This window comes from Herpailurus yagouaroundi, unplaced genomic scaffold (assembly GCF_014898765.1).
Source record: "Herpailurus yagouaroundi ecotype Mexico unplaced genomic scaffold, PumYag 210, whole genome shotgun sequence".
Lineage (NCBI taxonomy): Eukaryota > Metazoa > Chordata > Mammalia > Carnivora > Felidae > Herpailurus > Herpailurus yagouaroundi.
The window spans coordinates 5,553,975-5,577,345 of NW_024412441.1; the positions used below are offsets into that span (position 1 = coordinate 5,553,975).

General features: G+C 36.7%; 2 protein-coding genes across 7 annotated transcripts in view; one reads left to right on the top strand and one right to left on the bottom strand.

Moving 5' to 3' along the window:
• The window catches only part of PPP4R3B (protein phosphatase 4 regulatory subunit 3B), a 64,649-nt gene extending 58,548 nt beyond the window's left edge, over positions 1-6,101 (top strand). For all 4 annotated transcript variants that reach the window (XM_040453684.1, XM_040453687.1, XM_040453686.1 and 1 more), the window contains one exon: positions 3,525-6,101. In XM_040453684.1, the coding sequence (XP_040309618.1) occupies positions 3,525-3,620 (96 nt within the window). In that variant the 3' untranslated portion in view covers positions 3,621-6,101. The remainder of the gene's footprint in view (positions 1-3,524) is intronic.
• Positions 6,102-7,546: 1,445 nt separating this feature from the next.
• Positions 7,547-23,371, bottom strand: part of CFAP36 (cilia and flagella associated protein 36) — a 29,867-nt gene continuing 14,042 nt past the window's right edge. For 2 of the 3 annotated variants that reach the window (XM_040453690.1, XM_040453688.1), the window contains 7 exons: positions 19,773-19,887; positions 16,235-16,322; positions 14,450-14,501; positions 12,334-12,433; positions 8,599-8,738; positions 8,258-8,404; positions 7,547-7,713 (listed from right to left, as the gene is read on the bottom strand). In XM_040453690.1, the coding sequence (XP_040309624.1) occupies positions 7,612-7,713; positions 8,258-8,404; positions 8,599-8,738; positions 12,334-12,433; positions 14,450-14,501; positions 16,235-16,322; positions 19,773-19,887 (744 nt within the window). In that variant the 3' untranslated portion in view covers positions 7,547-7,611. The remainder of the gene's footprint in view (positions 7,714-8,257; positions 8,405-8,598; positions 8,739-12,333; positions 12,434-14,449; positions 14,502-16,234; positions 16,323-19,772; positions 19,888-23,371) is intronic. The other variant, XM_040453689.1, reaches the window with a different exon arrangement.

Here is a 23,371-nt window from a genome sequence, read left to right on the forward strand (position 1 = left end):
CACATTTTTTACCCTTTCGACACTAACAGCAGATTGCCGTATCTGTCTACATCTTTTGGGGGGACAAGGAGAAAACAGTGATTGTTCTTGGAAAATAAATTGTTCAGTCACTCTAGACTATGACAAAAGTTTGAAATTAAGCAAGATAGGAGTTTACAGAAGTGAAACTAGTTAAATTGGCTCTCAGCCTTTTTCAACAAAGTGTAGCCACATTTCTAAGTGGTGGCAGGTTCTTTATCAGCAGTGCCCTGTTTAACCATTTTCACTGTCTGTTTATTGCTGTAATCAAATTGATTGGTTCTTAAATAGATCAGATGTGAACTTTTCTAATTCTCCTTTGCAAGGCATCCTAAAGTTCTAATATATTTTTTAAAATTGCATTCTTTGAGGGGTGCCTGGGTGGCTCAGTCTCAGTGGGTTAAACGTCCACCTTCAACTCAAGTCATGATCTCACAGTTCCATGAGTTCGGGCCCCACATTGGACTTTCTGCAGTCAGGACACAGCCTGCTTTGGATCCTTTGTCTCCCTATCTCTGCCCCTCCCCTCTCATGTTCTCTCTCTCTCCCTCTCTCAGAAATAAAAAACATTTTTTAAAAAATTGCATTCTTTGAAAACTTGATAGTTTTCAAGGTTGGTAAGACATTAGCTACTAATGAAATTACAAAGTTTTTTTTTTTAGCTGTAGAGTTATAAAACATGCACGTTTTCCTTGAAGAAAAACAGTTACAAAAAAAAAAAAAAATGAAATCAGAATGGGAAACTATTAGTAGGCGGCCAAAACAAACATTTCTTTTGCCCCAGATTAACAAAAGAGAACACTGCTCTTGCTTTTTTCACATAACACATAACAGACTTATCTGGGTGAGCTTTCCATATCAGGATATAAAAGAACTTCCTCCATAGAATTCCAGCGTATGATACACTTCAATTTATAACTAACCCTATTGACGCATTTAAAAAAATTTTAATGTTTATTAATTTGGGAGGGAGGGAGAAAGAGGGAATCCGAAGCAGGCTCCAGGCTCTCAGCTGTCAGCACAGAGTCCCACACGAGGCTTGAACTCACAAACCACAAGATCATGACCTGAGCCGAAGTCGGAGGCTTAATGGACTGAGCCACCCAGGCGCCCCCCGCCCCACATTGATGCATTTTAAACTTGTTTCCAGCCTTTTGCAGTTAAAACAATTGTATGTGACTTTCTACACAAAATATTTCATATACATGTGTATTTTTTTTTTTTTTTTTTTTTAGTTTATTTAGTTTTGAGAGAAAGCGCAAGTAGGAGAGGGGCAGAGAGAGAGAGGGAGACATAGAAGCTGAGGCAGGCTCCAGGCTCTGAGCTGTCAGCACAGAGCCTGAAGCAGGGCTCGAAACCATGAACCAGGAGATCATGACTTGAGCCAAAGTCAGACACTTAACTGACTAAGCCACCCAGGCACCCCCTTATACGTATTTCTGTATAGAATGTACATTTACAGTTTATCAAATTTACTCAGTAAAATGCAAATAAGTAGGTAGGTTCTTAACATGGTATGTATGGCTGATACCAAAAGCTAGCTTTATACTTAAGAAAATATTAGCAGTGTTCCTACCAGAGTTGGGGACAAGGTAGGATACCACTATGATTGCTGTAATTTAACCATTGTTCCTGGGTATTAGCCAATCCAGTTAGGTGAGATAAAGAAATTAAAGCTATAAAAATTAGAAGATGTAAAACCTATCACTCCTGCTGATGATTTTTAAAAATTTTATTAATCATGTTTATGGAAGATCTGTCCTTTGTTTTTTGCATAGAGGATAATTCTTGAATTCTCTCCCCTTAGAATTTTTTAACATGATGAATTATATTAATAGTTTAAGTCCAGAATCTGTCAAATTGTTTACAGGGTGCACCTCTGGATTACAGGTCTTTTTACTTCCAATATTTCACATTTTATATTTTTATTCTTTTCAGTAAACATGATTTTTTTACTATATAGGAGTTTGTTTATGGTATAGATATAGAGATAAAATTGAAATTATGTAGGTGTTTCAGATAGACTATTTCTTAAAAAGTCATTTTAAATGTTACCTATTGGGAACTGAAATGTTTGTACATTATGATATATAATCTGTAATCCCTAAGCATAATGAAAACTTTCCTCGATAACTTGTTATCTTTGTGAATATCAGACTGGTGTCTTTTTATAAGGTAATAATGTCTTCTGTCTCCTCTCATCTAACGTGTTTGGCTTGAAACCAAATAAATAAGAATGATATTAGTAATAGCAGCTAATAGCAGTTACTGAACACTAACTACATACTAACCACTGTGCCCAGTGCTTTTTATGTTTTATTTTCAATTTAATTTTCAAAATAGTTCAGTGAGGTGTAAGTACTATTAATACCAATTTTACAGATAATGAAAATGAGGCATAGAGATACTAAATCACTTGCCCACAGTCATGTACCTAAAAAATGGTGGCCTTGGAATTTGAAGTCAGGCAGACTACAATCAAATACATTCTTAACAATTTAGCCATATTACCTCTTGCTTATCAAACTTCAGACTTGTGTGTTATTAAGCTGAGAAGACAGCAGAAAGATGCTCACGTAAATATATGTTACAAAGAAGTTTGATTTAATTCCCAGACTTTCTGATAACTCTTTCTAGCTGCTCAGAGACTTTTGTTGATTAACATTACAGTGGTTCAGTTATATTTTGGCAAAGTGTTACTGCCAGATGTCTGGGTTCTTTAGACATGAAGCTACGTGGCTGTGAAGTAGGAGTTATTTCTATTGTATTTGAGGTCTGAAGGGTTTAAACTAAATTCATTGTTTACAGCAGCCTTTTAGCCTGTGGGACATACATACTAACTTCATGGTGTCGGTTCAAAATGAACACAGACCTGAGAACATGTAATTGTCTGGGTAGAATGTGTAGAGCTTTAATACAATTTTCAAAGGGATCCATTACGCATAAAAGACCAAACACCTGAATTACCTCGTCTTTTCTTTTGGTTAGAGAAAGGTAGCCCTAAATTTTTTAGTTATTAGTTGTATGACCCACTTCATGTGTTCTTTATCATCAAAAGCAGAATGAAAACAGTGGTGTGCACATAGTGATGAAATACATGAAGAACAGAGGCGAAAAGGAGGCTACTTGTCACTATTTTATAGTTTAAACATAGAGATGAACTAGTTCATCTCCAAGGTCCTTCCAGCTCACTCCTTCCAGTATCCTGATGATTTGTGAGTCCTACTTTTTGGAGATAATACTTTTCCACAGTGAAATTTTGCTGAATTGAATTGTGAGGTGTCATTAAAAATCCAAGGGCTGAATAAAAAAGTTGAGGGTAATAACTTAAGAGTGCCACCAACTAGTACCAAGTGTTCATAATTTTCAAGCAGTTACTGTATCAAATTTATGTTTGAGATATATATGATTAGAAAAGTTGTGATGTCTTTAAAAGCAACTGCACTAATAAGCTTTTTTTCCCTTAAGTTATGTATTTTTAAAAAAGTTTTTTTATTCTTCAATAGGGCAGTTTGGTTGGTTTAGTGGATTATCCAGATGATGAAGAGGAAGATGAAGAAGAAGAAACATCTCCCAGGAAAAGACCTCGTCTTGGCTCATAAAATACTTACTGGGGACCCTCAAATGTGTGGTCTTACTAAAATGCTGCATCTGTTCAATGAGCTGAAAATCTGAATCAGAAAGCTTTCTCACTTGAACTTATAAATATACAAGGAGTAGCAAAAGATACTCAGTATATCAGCTAGGAGAGTTTAGTTCTGTAAAAAGAAAAACAAACAAAAAGGCTTCCCAGGAACTTGATTGCTTGCTAGTAATTAAGGGGTTTGCCTTTCAGGCTGTCAAAAAAAGGTTAGTGACCTGAACCTGGGAGATAGCCTCTCAGTGAGGAAACTCTCAGGTTTGGGAATGGCTTGGGGAGGGACAAGGTTGATAAAATATTAAATGCAGGGTTGCTCCAGGGGGGGTATCCGATCTAGAAACAATTGCAGAACTTTAGTTACAAACCCAATAACATTACTTGTATAATGGTGCTGGCCATGTTGTTCTTTTAATCAGTTGCCTCTTTTTAAAAAATTTTTTATGGAAAACAAATTCAACTATCATAAAAGTGAAGTTATGCTGTTGGGACCATTTTTTGAAGTTTTAACAAATTCAGCCTTATAGGTAGTTGGAGGGAAGTACACTCTGTGTTACAGTACATGTTGAGTTTTCTACACCATGAATTTTCAGTATGTATTTTGATGAAAACAAGCTGGATTCAAAATGGAGAGTTTTGTCAGTAGAACTTTAAAATCAGCACTTTTAGAGATAACTGATGCCAAGTATCAGTACAGTACTATTTCGAAATGATTTTTTCTAGAAACTTGGGAGTGGGTTGAACAGAATGTTTCCAACTGTCTCCCTCCCAGTCACTCTTTGATGGAGGATACTTTGAAGTCACTTTCTGTTTTGTTGGGTAAGTTGTCTCTGTCCAGAGCTGCAAGCTAGTTTTAAAGTGTAATTTATAAAGACTTCCATACCAAGAATAGTGCTGAATTAAGTGGCATATCTAGAGGCCATTTTGATCCAAGAAGTTACTTCAGTATCAAACTCAGTATGCAGCACGTGAAGTTTTTCCATAAACAGGGGTGTAATATGAAAGCTGCTTTTTTTTTAAAGAATAAAAGCACATTCCATGTACGTAAATGAACTTAAAATAGTAAGTTGAGGCAAACAGTTAAGAAGTTTTATTTTTAGAACAGCAAGTTAACTGTAAATATTTTAATGTTAGTTTTGCTCATCTATGATCTGAGATCATGCTGAAGTGAGAAAAACGTCCCCCAAACTACAATTTAATGCATTGGGAAGAAAAGTGAAAAATAGTAATTCCAGCTACAGTCTTCAGATCACCCTTGTAATGTGTTATGGGTCCATTTTTCCTGGAATAGCTTAAACTGAAGCAGTTTCCCCTGTTTTGGAGATTTTGTAGTTAATTTTAATTTTGGCTATTGTTTGGAAAAGATGGGCTGTCTGTGTAGATATGAAGTATAGTTTTTCCATAAAACAGATGTTTATTTTGTATTAAAAAATACCACTGTACTTGTTTTACACCATTTGTATACATGTGGTGATATTAATGCTGACCTGTAAAATTCAGGAATTAAAATGTGACCCTGTAATTCTATGATTGTTGCTTTTGTTTGGTTTGTTGTAAATATAAGTTAACTCCATTTTGAGATATGTCCATTTTATAGTATCTTTTAAAAGTCAATAAATTATCCATAGATATTTATTATAAACCACTAAGTCATACACCAATCTGAATGAAATAATTCTAACAAAGGTTGACTGCACTTTAAGTATTACTGATTCTACTTACAGAAGGTGTGCCTTGGGCAAATAAAGTCCCAGCACCAAAACATCACAGCATGGGGCTAGTCTTATCTCTTTGATTAAAGGTTCATATAATGAAAGAGACCTTCCACTTTAAGAGGCAAGTGACTCAGGATAATTTAAACTAATATCAGTAAAATCACCATCTGAATACATTTTCTTTCAAGAAAGTTCTGTGAAGCCCCTTTCACTCCTCTTAGCTCTTAATAAATTTCCTCTTGTCATCTAAGAAGCCCAGGTCTAAAGCATTTCCCTATTTACTCTTGACTCTTACTGATTAAGTAATTTTAAAGTTCCAGTAGGAAATATTATCTCCATACCTTATGGAGAGTTTCTTTAATTTTCCTTTCTGAAGAATTGCCACGAGTCAAACATTTAAATCCTCATCATCATAGATAGGAACCATTCTTATAGCAGAAATGTGAATGTTTTGTTGACTTACAGGATAATAGTCTTCATGGTACCTAGGCTCACCCACAATGATATGAAAAGAGGGCTTAAAGTATCCTTTGAAAGAATATTAAGTTTCCACATGTTAGCTACTGTCTTAATGACTACCCTCACTCAGGCAGATCAGGATTTTTATATCTTTATCTTCACTCCTTGAAGCAAGCCAGAGCCCACATTTGTATGCCTGAGGTTCTCTTAAAATTATATCTGTAAACATGTATCCAGTATAAAAACTATTTTTAATAAAAAGTTACATGAAACATTTCTGTGTTTTAATCACTAGTTTTTCCTCTTGTCCATCTAAGTGATGAAAATGTAACAAATGTAAAGTAATGCTGGTTTTTCTCTGCAGGTTGAAGACTGGAGCTAAGCGAATTTTGGTATCCCTTTTTAAAAGTTTTTAACTGTAGATTTAAAGAGATAAATTGGAATTATAAATTCAGTCTCAGGAGTAACTAGAAAAGGGGGTGCCTGTTGGATGACACAATACAGGAAGTTTCTGAAAGAAAGGTCTTCTGCTATTCTGGTTATCTGTGAACAACTACAGAAGACCACCGAGGGCCACTTCACACAAAAGACCTATACCCAGGGCCACATTCCCCCCTGGAGGCTCAATCAATTATTCCCTTTATCTTTTTTAATGGTAGGCTTCCTAGAAAGAGTAATTGAGTATTTTTAACATCCCCCACATCCATTTTCCAAGTCCCATTTGCTCCTGCCTCACATGTAAATGCCAAAATCTATCTTAACACTGCCCTTGATAATTAGTCTTTTGATTGGATTTCCTTATACCTGGTATACCCACAACTACTCTTTTTTTTTTTTTTTAATTTTTTTTTTCAACGTTTATTTATTTTTGGGAGATAGACAGAGCATGAACGGGGGAGGAGCAGAGAGAGAGGGAGACACAGAATCGGAAACAGGCTCCAGGCTCTGAGCCATTAGCCCAGAGCCTGATGCGGGGCTCGAACTCACGGACCGCGAGATCGTGACCTGGCTGAAGTCGGACGCCTAACCGACTGCGCCACCCAGGCGCCCCTCCACAACTACTCTTAACTCACCGAGTAATCTCCGTACAGCAGCGACACTTTTTTTTTTAAACTGAACAGTTTGATGATGTAACTTCCCTGCTTTAAAACTTTTCAGTGATTTCCCACTGCCATTACAAAATCGAAAATTCTCACATTCCCTACAAGGCCATGCAAGTCAGTACCCCACCTACCTCCAATTTCACATCCTAACCCTCTCCCTTCATTCTTTGTAGACTCACCATACTGCCTGCTCCTCACAAGGTGCTTTATTCTTTTCCCGGTGGCAGGACCTGCGTTGTTTCTTTGCATTTCTCCCCATAATCAGACTTACTATCAGCTTGAATATTCATTGCCTTCTCAAGGAGGCTTGGCCAGCCCTGCTTAGAACACCACCTTTCCCTTTAAACACTTTGCTCTTTGGGCCTTCTTCGCTAGCCCCATGAAGGCAGGGGCCTTGACAATCTAGTTGACTGCTGTATCCCTGGCACTCAGCACAGTGCTTAGCACAAATAGGTAGCCAAGTTTGAGTAAATAAATGTGCTAGCAATTGAGTTTCTATACCCTCTCAGCTCAAGTAGCTGCCCTCCCCACCACCCTGTACCTCAAAAGTTTAATAAAGTAGTAATAATGAGCTTATATTTGCATTTACAAACAAATATTTGAAACTAACAGGCTCAGTTTAAGGATTAAATAATTTATTTTTAAGAAAATTTGAACTTTTGCTAAATTGCTTTTAAAATTACTTATTAATAACTTCTTCTTTAAGTTTCTCTGCAAGCAATCTCCTCTTTAGTAATGTTTGCTTCTCCTCTGCTGTCATTTCTGGTTTCTCTGTCATTTCCTTAAAAAACAAAAAACAAAAAACAAAAAAAAAAGAAAATAAAAGGAAAAAATTGGCTATAGTATAAGATGGGTTCATTAGTCTAGAATTCCCAACATACTGCCTCAAAGAGCACTTTCAGTAAGTAGAAATTTAAAAAGCCACATGTGGACTGGGTTCCCTAAATCTCTTCTTGGCAAAAATCTCTTCTTAGAAAAGAAAATCTCTTGGAGTTTGTGGCCACTGTATTGTTGCTTTGTGATTAAAGTATTTCCAAAGGCTTAGGTGAAACAGACTGCTGAAATTTAAGCACTCAGCAGGGCAAGTAAAGAAACACAAAAAAATGTTTATAATGAAATTGCTGTCACCTCAACCTCACAAAATGTTCGTATCATGGCCATTTCACTGTAGAAAAAAACTTGGCAGGTGCTACAGTCGCAGGGAGGTTAATAGGAATGGATGGACTACAAGCAACATTCATTATCAGGACTGTCTTGCACACACTCTGATTTTGAGAATTCCACCTCTAGATTTGCAAATTTTGACACAGTAAAGCCATCCATACCTCTGCTTCCCCAGCAGGTTTTCCCTTCTCAGAATTTTGTATCTGCTTAGTCTTCATATCCTTTCTCATGGACATCAACTGATCTCGCTTCTGCTTGAGATAGCGCTCTCGTTGCCTGAGCTCTTCCGTTCCAAGTGTTGATAAATTCTGGGTCAAAAAAGAGAAGGAGCCATTTAAATTCAAATCCACACAATAAGTGGCACAGATAGCCACTGGCTTATTGAACTCAAAATTGAGTTCAAGATCATAACAAAAGCCAAGTGTATGGCTGTTTACATTGTTTGTTCTTAGTACTTTGCCATTTTGCTCATAGTTCTTGAAAAGTGGTGCTTTTTACTTACTGCTATTGGTCCTTCAATGCTTGCATGTTCTAAGCCAGGAATCTTCAGGCCTTTTTGTGGGAAGGAGGAAGTTTCAGGCAGCATTTCCGGCTTTCTTGCTAAAGGTTGTACTGACTGATTAGCAAAATGCATTTTAACTTCTGGCAGTAATTAGATAGAGACCAATTAGAATACTGTAAGAAATATTCAGTATGAGACTAGGTTCACCAAAATGAGCTAGTGTTTTTTTCTCACTGACTTTTTTATTATTTTCCAATCAACACACACTGATTCAGTGCCTATATTGTGTCATATACCTGGTGACAGTAATAAACATGGTTTTTGTCCTCAAGGAGCTAGAACTACTCTTTCTCATGAATGATGACATTTCAACAAATACCAAGCTCCTGCTGTTTGGTACTACAGCTACAAGAAGTATAATTCTTGTCTAAAGATTAGAATTACCACTATAATGTAATACAAGGCTGACACATAAGCTAAATAAATAGTACACTAAAATCCCTTCCTGGTAATGTAATTGGTTGTCAAACTTTTGCTTGTAGGTAAAAACTGTTAAGTGAACCTTTATTTTCAGAACAACGAACTTAAAGCTATAACTTTTTGTATTGGCAGAGTGCATGCCAGTAACATCATTTTTTGTTTGTAATACATACTGAAGAGAACTACAAACCTACCAATTCTTTAATAAAATGTAAAGATTTTAGAGTTAAGGTAGAACTCAGAAGAGAGATAAGAGAGCACTCAATATTTTCCAGTTATTTGGTGACTGCTAAGAGTAAGACGATTAAAATGCTAATTGCTTTTCTGAGCAATTTGTTACTATAAGATAAGGTGATTTTTAAGATAAAACATTTTCAGGGTAAGTATGTGAACCATGAAAGACAGCAGAGTGAGAGAAGAAAAGACTCAGATAAAGATGATACCAAGAACTGAAAACAAGATGGGACAACATGATCTATGTGTCTCAAAATGCTTGAAAATCATGGCGGCACAGTAAAACCAGAAATAAGTCTCTGTATGAACAAAAAACTTGCCAAAGGACCACTGCTTTAGCATGGAGCGAGTGGTATGCTGGCAGGGCCAGGGAGGCTGGAAGAAGAAAAGCTCTTCAGGCTCTTGGACATAAGGGAAGCCTCCAAAGAAGAGATGAGGCTGGAGCTAACATTCCAACCAACCTAGACCAGGAGCTACAAAACTAACTTAGAAATAAAGACCCACTTCAACAAATTAGTCGTGATTTGCTCACAGGAGTTAAACATGCCATTCCTACTAATAGTGACTTTACACGGAGGTACGCTTGGCCCCCAGATATGGAAGCAGAGAGCTGAAGAAGGACAATTCCACTCACTCTGAGGAGGGGGAATCCCAGGCACATAAGTATCTATATTTTATTTTTTTAATGTTTACTTATTTTTGAGAGAGCGCACACACGTGAGCAGGGGAAGGGCAGAGAGAGGGAGACAGAAGATCCAAAGCGGGCTCCATGCTGACAGGGCCCAATATGGGGCTCAAACTCATGGAACCACAAGATAATGATCCGAGCCAAAGTCAGACACTTAATGGATTGAGCCATCCAAGCGCCCATGCACATAAGCATTTATATTCAACTCATGTACTTGCTCTGGATAGTTCTTTCCTTGACTTTGTTATGAACATCTTGTATATTCTAACTCAGACCTAGAGAGGAAAGTACTTGAAACCAAAATACTTAGCTTCTCTATTTCTAGGAATAGACTATCAGAAAACCAAGAAGCTAAAAGATCATCTTATCTCTGGCAACTCTTTGCATCTATCTGAGAACAGATGCTTATCCATTTCTAGCAAGAACCAAGGAAACACATGAACAAAAGGATTAAAAAGGAAGTCAAACTGCTTTTTGATTCTTCCCAAATTAGGTCTTCAAAATGGATTTCCATCACTTTGCATAAAATGATTTCCCAGAATATCAGATATACTCATTTTTTAAAAATAGAATAGTTTTTCAAAACTAAAATCATTACTTTAGAAATTATCTGCCATTTTTTCTGTGCACTTATGTGCATACTTGAGTTATATGTAGTTTGAGATTAAGTTTTCTATGACTTCACTTTAACAGATAAAGAACTAGAGGGGCATCTGGGTGGCTCAGTCGGTTAAGCATAGGAACTTGGCTCAGGTTGTGATTTCACAGTTTGTGAGTTCGAGCCCCTCATTGGGCTCTGTACTGACAGCTCAGGCTGGAATCTGCTTCAGATTCTGTCTCCCTCTCTCTCTCTTTGCCCTTCCCCCGCTTGTGCGCGCTCTCCCTCTCTCTCTCTCTTTCTCTCTAAAAAATAAACATTAAAAAATTTTAAAAACAAAAAAACTAGAGAAAGCAAATGTATTCAAATTATGTCAAACACAAGACTGAAGCAGTGTGCACTTAGGTCTGTATAAAACAGAAAGTTAAATTTAGGCCAACAAATTAAAAAAGAACTCAGACAAATCTAAAGCAGGTACTTTCATAAATATAATCAAATGAAGTTTTTCTACCTAGAATCTGAATATGAAAAAAGAAAAATGATTCCATTTGCTAGGAATAAAGAAGCAAGGCAATTTCATAAACTTGCTTCTGTTTCCTATCCCTCATTGTTTTATCAACTAAGAGTACCGTAAAATCAATCAATGAGTAAACATCAAACCTATCCTATCTCAATTATAAAAGTTCTTTTTTTTTAAGTTTATTTATTTTGAGAGAGAGAGAGAGGGAGCACGAGAGAGTGCATGCAGGTGCAAGCAGGGGAAGGGGAAGAGAAAGAGAAAAAGAGAATCCCAAGCAGGCTCTGCGCTGACAGCATGTGGCCTGACTGGGGCTCGAACCCACAAACAGTGAGATCATGACCTGAACCGAAATCCAGAGTCGATGCTTAACCAACTGAGCCACCCAGGCACCCCAATTATAAACACAAGATTTGGAGGCAGAAGACCAAAGTAAGTTACGGTTTTACCATGTAAGTGCTCAGTGATTTTGGACAAGTCACTCAACTTCCCTGAATTTCTTATAACACAGTAATAATAAGACAGCAGAAAAATAAGGATTGCAATATCTACCCGACAGTTGTGTGGGTTTTTTTAAATAAGAAAAGGACATTTATTTAAAACCATAGAAATGTAAGATAAAATGAACTGAATTCATGCTCTTGGCTCCAATTCTGTTTCAGAATTACTTGTTTTCTTATAAAAGAAATCAGAATATAGTGAAAATAGATTTGCTGTACAGTGAACAAGTTCATCCACTAACATTTCCCACAAGGATTCTCATCAATTTTAGTTTCAATGATATTTCCTGACTAAACATCTGCATCAACTGGCTACTTCTTGTTTTCTAGTTATGCTTGAATTCATTAGTAAAATAGTATTACCTTTCCAAGTTCAACTTCTAATTCACAGACACTATATAACCGTGGTCAAGGAAAACAACAGATGTGATGTGAACACATGTTGGATGCTGTAGCCATGGCACAAAGGCTGGTGTCTCCCTCAAGGAATTGGACTCACTCCCCTGGGTGCCAGGCTTCACTTAGAAATCTGGGGACTACACTCTGTCAGCTGAGTGTTTCCCACCTGCAACTTCTATAGCTAAATTAAAAGAGAATTGTAAATACCAATGGCCATTCAGTCATTTTGAAGGTTAAGTATGCATGAGAAAGTAACACACTCTTTATAATGTTTATGTATTCATATTATTAAAGAAAGTTCAGTACACTTCAACCTTACCTGCGGGTGGGTGTGCAAAATGTTCACCATCCCCTTGGGAGTTCATTTTTGCAGTTTCACTTGCATGCACTGGAGGCTCTTCTGTTTTAGTCTCTGATAACTTCAGGAATTCATAACACAATTGAAAAATTTTTAGATTAATTTTGACTAATTCACTACTTAAGTTATCCAAAGATGTCATTAAATATTGTCTACTAAATCGATAATGAACAAGAGATTTTCCAAAGTTTTCAGCACTTTACATCTTTTACTTTTTGAGGTAAACATTCTCATTTCAAATCATGAAGTGCTGAGAGTAACCAACCAGTATGCTTTGTACTTCAGACTTAGCAAAAAGTTAGGTTCAAATCCAGGCTTCACCCCTTACTACTCATGTGACCTGAGTAGTCATTGATGTCATTGATGAGGACACCAATAGTACTCTAAGAGAAATAAATTCACTAAATTATAAGGTGCTTTTCCACTTAAAATAATCTATATAGGACTACCATGTTATGCCTGAAGAAACCACAGACTGGTTTATTTCCATTTCTAAAATGGGAGAGTATATTTAAACCAAATAAATCATTTAAATCTTAGAAAGAACTTAGTAAACTGATAATTTGTTTTTCTTAAAAACAGTAAAATCTAATCACATGTAGCTTGTTAGGAAGCTCATGACAGAAGCCCCTACATGCTGGTAATGAACACAGGAAGATTCATTATCATACTATCAGCTCCACTTTTGTGTGTTTCAAATTTCCATATAAAACGTAAGAAAAGTTTTTAAAAAACCCAAACATGTACACCTAAAACATAGTATTATTCAAGAAGCCAAATATAGTTTCCTTATAAACCAAAGTGTTCATACTAATGTCTTCTAATATCAGTTTTGAACTGATTTCTGTTCTATACTCTTACATTAAAAATATTAATATCTAAGAATTGCACGTTCATTCACTAAACAGAGATTTACTTAAAGATAAATAAATCCCTCTTAATCCTAAAACATCTCTATTTCTCCTGCTCTTCACTGGGTACCTTGGGAGTGAAATAAGGTTTTTCAAAGACAATGCATGATAAACAAGCATGTGTCATAGTGATTGAAGGAAAAAAAGGAAAATGACTTTTGAATGATTGAGAGAGAGTTTATATTCAGTTTCCCCTTCCCTTCAGAGAGATTTGGGCAAGTGTAGAAAGAGAAGCAGCTAGAAGAAGGAAGAGGAAAGAATAAATATTAGTTTCCTTCACCTTAGCCAGATACATGTTTAATTTATCCTTAGGAAAGATTAGGTACTTTATGGAAATAGTTCTTTTTTTTTTTAATTTTTTTTTCAACATTTATTTATTTTTGGCACAGAGAGAGATAGAACATGAATGGGGGAGGGGCAGAGAGAGAGGGAGACACAGAATCGGAAACAGGCTCCAAGCTCTGAGCCATCAGCCCAGAGCCTGACGCGGGGCTCGAACTCACGGACCGCGAGATCGTGACCTGGCTGAAGTCGGACGCTTAACCGACTGAGCCACCCAGGCGCCCCTATGGAAATAGTTCTTAATGGAAGAACAGTATGCCAGGAAATATAATAACTAAACCATTCTGCGGCAGGCTGATAATGTTAAAATCTTCAGGAGACCCTCAGGAGTAACTATAGCTGCTGTTTGAAAACAGTAAAGGAATCAAAGAGAGTGGGAAAGTAAAATATTTTTCTTAATTGTCTCCATTCATAAAATTAAGGGAAATTTTTAAAGGAGTCTCTCAAAATATGAATGATATTACAGTTTTGGGGAGTTAATAATCTCAATGTTTACTGGGTATTTAAAAGGTAGGTTGCTGGATGGGTTATAAAGTGAATATGGTTATAAAGTTACATATAAATGCTTAGAATTGCCAAGAGAATACGATACTCTGAGGAACTGTGTGGTTCCACATAAGCAGCAAAACCTTGCCATACAAACCTAAGAGATAACAGCAATGAGAGAAACCTGGCTGGCTCAGTAGGTAGAACATGAGACTCTTGAGCATGAGGTAAAGTGTTCAAGCCCCATGTTGGGTGAGTTTACTTTAAAAAAAAAAAAAAAAGAGAGAGAGATAACAGCAATGAAATACTTCTACTATACTAATATGCTCTGTGGGCACCTGCTTTTTTCTCTTCCTTTCTTCTTCCTGGTCATATTCCTCTTTTGATTTTCTGAAATATACAAAAATAAGGTAGAAAAGTAAATTTTCTTTTTTGGTCAAAGAACAAATATTCAACAAACAACATTCTAAACTAAGCTCACAATGTGTTTAAGGAATGAATCTTGGAAACCAAGGTGGAAATAATCAGGCTTTTCTTAAAGCAGCTTAGTCAACTGAGAAAGACATATAGATATACACAGCATAAAATGGTAACATAAAATATGGGTTTACTCATTTCTTCTGGAAATGTGAATGCCCCAAACTGAACAAAGATCTACAGATTTGAAATCCCAAACCCAAATTTGAATAGCAAATCTGATCTCTCACTTTAAAATTATGAGATCCATCTCTCCCCCCATTCTAGTTTTTCCAGTGGCATGGGAGTTACCACAAAGCTCTCCTGATATCATTATGCCAAAGCCCTATCAGCTTTTGTAAAATGCTCACTGAGGCCCTCTGATTTAGAGAAATAACCAAGTCAACTCTCGTACGTGTTCATAACTAAGCTCTACTACTCTACAGTAGTACATCTCCCTCAAAAACCTAAGGGCTTTTTAGAAAATAAAATCTGAAAGTACAATGATCAATTTTCAGACCACAAATCAACCAACAGAAGCAACCAGTACAAGTCAAACTACCAGTCCTCTAAACCTATTACCAATATCCTTAGCTCTTCAAACCTATAAACTCAAAGCATCCTGTATTTTCTCAGGCTCCCATCTGCCCCTGCTGTGGGAAGTACAACCTGGCCAGAAGAGGTTGGGTTCACCTGCACGCCTGCCTCCCTCCCTACAACCACTCAAATCCCCTGGAAATAAGCACTAAGTCATGGAGGTCCTTCCATAGTTCCTCACTAGACCCATCCTCCTACTGACCATCCTGCCTGTCCTCCCTTCTGCTTTGAAGTTGAAACGAGGGGGGCAGGGCTGGAACTACAGGATGTTAGAAGACAGTCATGTGTGTGGTTAGGGCTGAAGAGAAAGGAAGGGCCCCCAGAGGACAAGGCCCCATTCTGTAGGGGACACATTGGCCACAAGTATCCTTTTGCCCTAAGCCTATACATTCTCAAAGGAGATTTAAAAATTAGGTACTTCAATTGCCACTCCCTTCCAAATCTCCCAGAGGGGTCAAGAGACAATAGACCCAAGAGAAAAAGAACTACTCTTTTAGTGTGCTGCCCACTCCATGCCAGGCATATGGCAGAGAATCATGTAACTGGAGCAAGGAAGAGACCCACAAGACAGTCATCTGGGATGAGCACTTCCCACTGTCTACTTTTCCCTTGCAGGGTACCTGCCCAGTCAGCTATTCGGCCTGTGGAGTCTGAATGTCCAGCTTCCTACTGTTAGACACCTAGAACGAGCCATCTCAAATACCAAGGTCCAGAAGCCATGGAATGTCTTGCTTACTCAGGCCACTACGCCCCTTTCCAGGCATCAGGATGGGTCTACTGCAACTTTTCCCACTGGTGGCTAGTTTCCTGTTCCCATGATGAGAGGAGAAAAAGACCCTCCCATTTGGCCTGATATAGTATGAGGCATGTGAAAATCATTTTTTCTGTCAATTAAAAAAAAGGTATACATAGTTATAAACAAGTACAATGATAAATCATTTTTATGGTTTTCAGTAGAGAATATAGATATTTTTTACTAGTTCATAATATTTTGGAGATAGAAAACATATATACAGATCATATCACAATATTACTAATGAGTCATTCAAAAAATAATTAAAGAAGGATACCTAAGAACTTCCCTCAGGATTTTCATCTCTTCCTGTTCAAGATCACTGACCACATCAGAACCATCTGTTAAGCAGTCAGGTAATACACCTGTTCAAAACCAAAGACCACACAAAAGAATATAAACTCAACTGAAAACATTTATTTCTCACTACTCTAACTCACCAAGAAGTACAAATCAGTTTATTCATATCTTTCGTTTTAAAAATGTTCTCAGCTATTATCTAATTATGGTCTTTTTAACTTTTTCTTGTTTTAGAAAATCAGCCCCACCAAAAAACCCACAATTTTACCTAGAATTCTCTTAGTAATTATTTGTATTACCTATTAAAAATAACCATAATATAGCAATTAAAATTAGTTAATATAAACTATCACCACCCCTAATCACATACTGAGTACATACCACTGAAATCATTAAGCTCCTAATAATAAAACTATGCTCTTAAAAGTATCCCTTAAGTGTGAAAAGAGTTTACAAAACAAAATATAAAATACTTTAATTGAAACAGTATGTTAATACTCTTCATTCATACTATAGCAAATGCTACTGAAAAGAGCCCTGCTTACTACATGGGAAAAAGCACAGTGCTAAGCACTCAGGGACAATATAAAGATGAATAAAACAATCTCTGCCCTCAGAGCCTCTATCTAGATATTGGGCCAATAACTATAAACTAGGGCAATACCAACTTTGGCCCAAGCGAATAATAACTCATGGCAAGTAATTTTAAGAATTGGTTGAATTTGCTTTATTACCTTTATCTTCCTGATAAGCAGGTAGACTGGTAATCAGTGTTGTGTTCATATCTATGATTAGTATATTCCCGCAACATCAGCAGCATGTCTCTTAATTTTTACCTTCCATTTTCTCTATTCACAAATGACTATGGGATTTTGGATCCGCTCTAAATTAAAGTAGCTATATGATTCTAATCCCCTTGGTGTTTAAATACATTTTTAATTAAACTTTTTATTTTGAGATAATTGCAGATTCACATACAGTTTTAAGAAATAATACAGAGAAATGCTATGCATGCACCTTTTTTCAGTTTTCCCCCAATGGTAACATCTTGCAAAATATGGTATAGTGTCACAACCAGAAAGCTGACGTTGATAAAACACATCGATGCATTTTTGCTCAGTCAAAAGATATACAATTAGTATTCTCTAATAATATTTCTAAGGAAAATTAAAAGAACTAAGGAAAGAATAATGCAATAGTATGCAATACTTCAAATCCATCAAAATAATGCTCTGATTTACATTTCTCCAAAAATTCTTTGATAAAATACAACTAAGAATCCAAAGAGCCTTTGAATGTTTCTTACCACAATTTTCAAATGATCTGCAGTTTTTAGTAAAATCAACATTGCTCTAAGGTACTATCTACCAGATCTAAGCTAAGCAACATTCTTAAATCCAAGTATTAAAAATACTATGGCAGAAACTAAGTCTTAGTTTTTACCTAAAAGTAAGCAAACAGTCCCACTCTGTAGTTTGACACCAGCATTAGTCTGCATCATTGTCTCATCCTCTCTTGCTAACATAAGCCAGATTTGCTTAATTAGCAGGTAGCCAAGTACTTAGAGGCTGAGCCCTACCCCACCACTGCAGAGTGATTCATGAGTGACTTAAGCCAATCATAACAGTCTCATTTCCCCTGCTAGACGGTTTAAGAAAGGCATGTGACCCAAATCCTGACCAATAGGACCTGAGGGGAAAATTCCTAGGAGGCTTCTATGCAAGTGTTGTCTTGCTAACAAAAAGAGATGCACAGGAAGAAACACCCCTTTTCTTCATGAGATGTTGCTGAGTCTTATTCAATGCAGTCAGAGTACAATTATGAGAGAAGATCCTGAGAATAGCAGAGTATAAAGATGGAAAGCATCAGCATTCTTGATAATATCACTGAGTCCTTAACTTAGCCAACATGGACCATCTTCCTTTCCTCCTTTTTCTGGACTTCTTGTTCTGTGAGATGATAATTTCTTATTGATTAAGACATTTTCACTGAGGCTTCCTGCTAATGGCAGCCTGAGGCATCCAGCCAATGTACTTGTTCCCTTTCTTTGTATTAAATCTAAATGAGTTTCCAGTTAAATTCAAACTGGAAACTACAGAGTGCCAATATCAAGTTCGCTATCTCTTTTATCAAAATTGAGCCCCCCCAAAACAATTTTAACTAACATAAAATAATTATTCACATTCTCTATCCAATAGGTCAGAATAAAGCATAATTTCAGGAACATTCAGAGAAAAGGATTTTATAAAGAAAACCATGGTACAAAGACAAAGAAAGAGACTGTTTTCCAAGTTTCTTTACATCAAAGTCACAGCACAATGTCATGTGTAGTTCAGGGTTAGGGTGGTGTTATCTCCTACCCACAGACATCACCTCTTTCACCGCTGTGAAAAGCATCCTAGGATCTTACAGAAGTTATGGTGGTGGTTGACTCTAAGAGATAGTCTCTACTCACATCAGACTAACAAGAGGGCAATCCACAAGGGGCCCTGCAACACTCCAATGTTTGCCCTGCAACAACAGAAACCTCTTGTTGCGTGTTCCAGATCTTTAAAAGCAAATAGTACAACAGAACTATAGCTCTCACATGTTCAAGAAACCATTTTTACAAAAAGGTCCTGCTGCCAAAGAAGAATATATAGGCATGGTCAAGAATATCAGTGTGGTCCATTGAACAAAGGAACATATAGGTATCAAGGTCAGGTTATTAGAGCCAGAAATCTGAAAGGAGATAAGAGTCTGGATTGAAAAGGACATAGTACAATAATAAGTATGGTTAGAAATTCAGATGTTTTAGGTCAAAATGTCAAATGTAATTCAAATACACAAAAAAGGGAATAAAAGCAGGAAAAGCTAGAGAGAAACTGAGATTAGGCAAGAGAGTCAGAGAACAGATAAAACTAAAAGAGGGTTACTGGGGCTTTGAATTCTGTATTCCTTTCCACCTGATGGTAGTGCAATCACACCTGCCCATTTCCCTGGAACAGTTCTCAGTTTGGTCCCAAGACCAAAAGTTTTAGCATCACCTGGAAACTTGTTAAAAATGCAAAGTATTCAATCCCACCCCAGACCTACTGAATCAGAAATGGGAGACAGCCATATGGTTTCAACAACCCTCCAAATACTTCCAAAGCTCACTAACTCTGGAGAGCCACCCTCTCTCACAAAGGTCCATAAGCCAGAAGGAAAAGAGAAGTCCCCTTCTCTCAACAGTAACTATAACTGTGACCACTCAAAAATACTGAATTTCATAAACAAAATGGCTAGGAAGAAAAATCAAGCTCTCTGAGACCTAAATCATCATTAAATTAGATTCTAGTCTGCTTTCTTTGAGATGGCAAACACACACTGATCAGGAAGATTACCTTGAGTCTCTTAAGTCAGCCACAGATTTTCAAACTTGAAATAAATTTATACAAAGCAGCTACACTTAAAGACCATAATAGAATCAGAATAATCAAAACTGAAAAAACAAAATGCATTTAGCAATTCAATTTCTAAATTCAACACTTTACCATTTCTCTCTTGAATTATTCGAATGGCTTGCAGCTGCATTTCAATGTTTTTCTGGACCATCATTGCCTTAAAGATAGTAAAATCTTCTGCTGCCAACACAGGTTGCAAAATGGCCTATGGAAAGAAGTCTGGAAGTTAAATGAAGATTCAAGTTTTAAAACTATTTTCCACACAGATCATTTCTATGGCAAATCATTTCTATCAACTCAGGAATGCTGTATTAGTATTTATGGTCAAATGACTCAAAAGGAAAATTTTAAGATTCTAAAAACCTTTAATGTAGGCTCTCAAGAGGCTAACTCTCCCAACCCCCATGCCTCCAAGAAGCTAAGGCTGATGGCGATGATACATTTTCCAAATGAGCCAGTGCTGAGTAACTCTGAAAAACAGCACAGAAATTGGACTTAATTTTTTAAAGTTACAACTTCAGTATCTGGATTTGTTTTTCAGCCGAAATAAAGATACCTATTTGGTTTTTATTCTGTCACTTGAAATTTATAGTTAATAAATCAGTAGTTACAAAATTATCCCTTAATTAATAAAAATACCAAGTTAAATAAAAGTAAATGCAAAAAAATGGAGTCTGGATATTAAGTGTAATGAGGTATTAGTAATATGAAAACACAATTATAGTTCTCCTGTATGTAGAAGGCTTCATATAAGAGGTAATTAGAAATTGTAGTGTGAAATAATTATCTGGATTAAAAAAATATGATAAATTTGGGGAAAAACTAAGGTGTCTACCTGGAGTACCCAAATTAACACTTTTTTAACTACAGGGAACTATTGCTATATTAAAGAGCAAACCAATTCCCAAGCTAATCAACAATAAGTAAAATAAGATTTGAAATGTGTGAAAACCCAAAACACTCAAATTTTATGCACTTACTAAAATCTTATTTCAAGCTTTACACGCTATTGATGGAAAAATTGAACACACAAAATCATGCAGAGGCAACCAAGGGTGTGTTATTGTTTACCAGGTGGGCAGCAGCAATAATGTCAGACATCTCAACAAAACCTCCATCCAAGAGCTCTAAGCAGAGAAGGAGCCCTTCTCCCAGCAACCAGCTCCCACCCTAAACAACCACAGTATATAGGAAAACAAAACAAAATGCAAAAGCAGCTCTCTGTGACATTTATAAAGAGTCAACTGAAGAAAAAAATGATGGAAATTCTTTCCCATTAAATTCATACACACTGTTCAAAAGACCCACAGCAGGGCATAGCAGATAGGCTTGACTGCAAGTTTCAGCCGAAAGCTCAGTATTGAAAACACTTGTGGACAGTCTCTGTAAATAGATTAGTGATGTTTGCCAAGACATCTTTCTATGATTATGCCCCCACAAAACATTGTTCTGGGGCTTCCTAGACTTCTTATTAGTGATATCAAGGACCTTATCCTCATCACTAATAAACTCTTAAAGGGCAATGCTACTGAACAGCAATGTATCAACTGGGGCTTCTATCAGCAAGTCAGAGTTTGAGATGATACTTAAGTATGTTCCTTGATGCATCTAAGAAATGCATATTCCTAAACCCTACCATAGACATAATGAATCTAAATTTCTAGAGGATGGGTGTCCATGTATCTCCACAGATAATTCTTACAACATTAAAGCTTGAGAACTACTGAAACATTGGAAAAAATGAGCCCTTAATATCACAAGCCCACTTCCTGCTTGACCATGTACTAGCTGTGTGACTCTGGACATATCATTTAGTCTTTTGAGCTTCAGTTTCTTCCTCTGCAAATTAGTACTCTAATAATAATAGTAATACAGTATTTTGTTGAATCTAAGATTCCATAGATGAGTAAAATAAATCATTACTTCATGTACCAACAAGAAAAGAAAAAAGAACCTTCCAATTACATTATGTCATTCATTATAAAATGCATTCTCATTTCAGAGATATTACAACAGGAAAAATTTTCACTTTAGCATGAAATAAATTTAATAATAACTTTCTGGGGTGACTGGGTGGCTCAGTCAGTTAAGCATCCAACTTCGGCTCAGGTCATGATCTCACGGTTCATGAGTTCAAGCCCCGCATCAGGCTCTGTGCTGACAGCTCAGAGCCTGGAGCCTGCTTCTCATTCTGTGTCTCCCTCTCTCTCTGCCCCTCCCCTGCTCATGCTCTGTCTGTTGTCTCTCTCTCAAAAATAAATAAACATTAAAAAAACAATTATAATAACTTTCTGGTTGGGTGTTGGAATTAAGTAAAATGAGAAAGCACTTTTTAAACTGAAAAGTACCCATAAAAGTAATTGTCCTCGTCCTGTTGATGCTGGTTAAGTATCAAAATGGTGCACTAAACCTAACAACTTTACAGCAATGGGGTTCTTCTGGTTCAAGGAAATGGATGTGAACTTCCAACAAAGGTAGTTGGAGGAACTAAATATAAGAGTTAACTCCAAAAAAAAACAGTTTAAAAACAACAATCCCCCAAGTAGCCACTAAATTATCTGAAATGTCAAAGTATTTTGACAGAAGACTGTGAGATCAAGTATATGTGATGTTATTTGTTTGAGAAAAGCACATTAACAAAAAAATGAACACTGAGTATTTGAGAAGCTAACTTAAATGAGTTTACAAGACGTTCAAATATATTCATACTTAGCCTAAGATTACCCTATGGTTATCTCTGCTTAGAGTTCACCATGCCATATTTTGAAAGGTACAGGTGATTTCATGTTCTCAGACTGCTCCATTAATAGAACTACAAGGAGAAACAGATGAATTCACGATTACATTTGGAGACTTCAATACCCTCTATCAACAATAGATCCAGCAGGCAGAAAATCAGTAAGGACATAGTTGAACTGAACAGTACCTCAGTCAACTGGATCAAATTGATATTTCTCCAACAGAAAAATACACATTTTTCTCAAGCACACATGAAAAATTCACCCAAATAGACAACATTCTGGGGCATAAAACACATCTTAATAAATTTAAAAGAATAGGAATCATACAAAATATCCTCTTAGACCACAACAGAATTAAACTAGAAATCAGTAACTGAATGATAGATGGAAAAAACTAAAATTCTTGCAGATTAAGCAATACACTTCTAAATAACACATGGATACAAGAAGTACAGGGGCTTCTGGGTGGCTCAGTCGGTTAAGAGTCCGACTTCGGCTCGGGTCATGATCTCACCATATGGGTTCAATGACCACGTCGGTCTCTGTGCTGACAGTTCAGAGTCGGCAGCCTGCTTCAGATTCTGTCTCCCTCTCTCTCTGCCCCTCCCCTGCTTACACTCTGTCTCTCTCTCTCTCAAAAATAAACAAACATTTAAAAAAAAGAAAAAGAAGAAGTACAGTTGAACAACATTAGGCTTGGGGCACTGACCCCTGTGCAGTCAGAAATCTGCATATGACTCCTGACTCCCCCGAGCTTAACCACTAATAGCCTACTGATGACCAGAAGCCTTAGCAATTATATACTGCACCAATTAACACATATTGTATATGCTATATGTATTATATCCTGCATTCTCACAATAAGCTACAGAAGAGAAAATGTTATTATGAAAATCATAAGGAAATTAAAAGGCAACCTACTGAATGGGGGAAGATATTTGCAAAGGA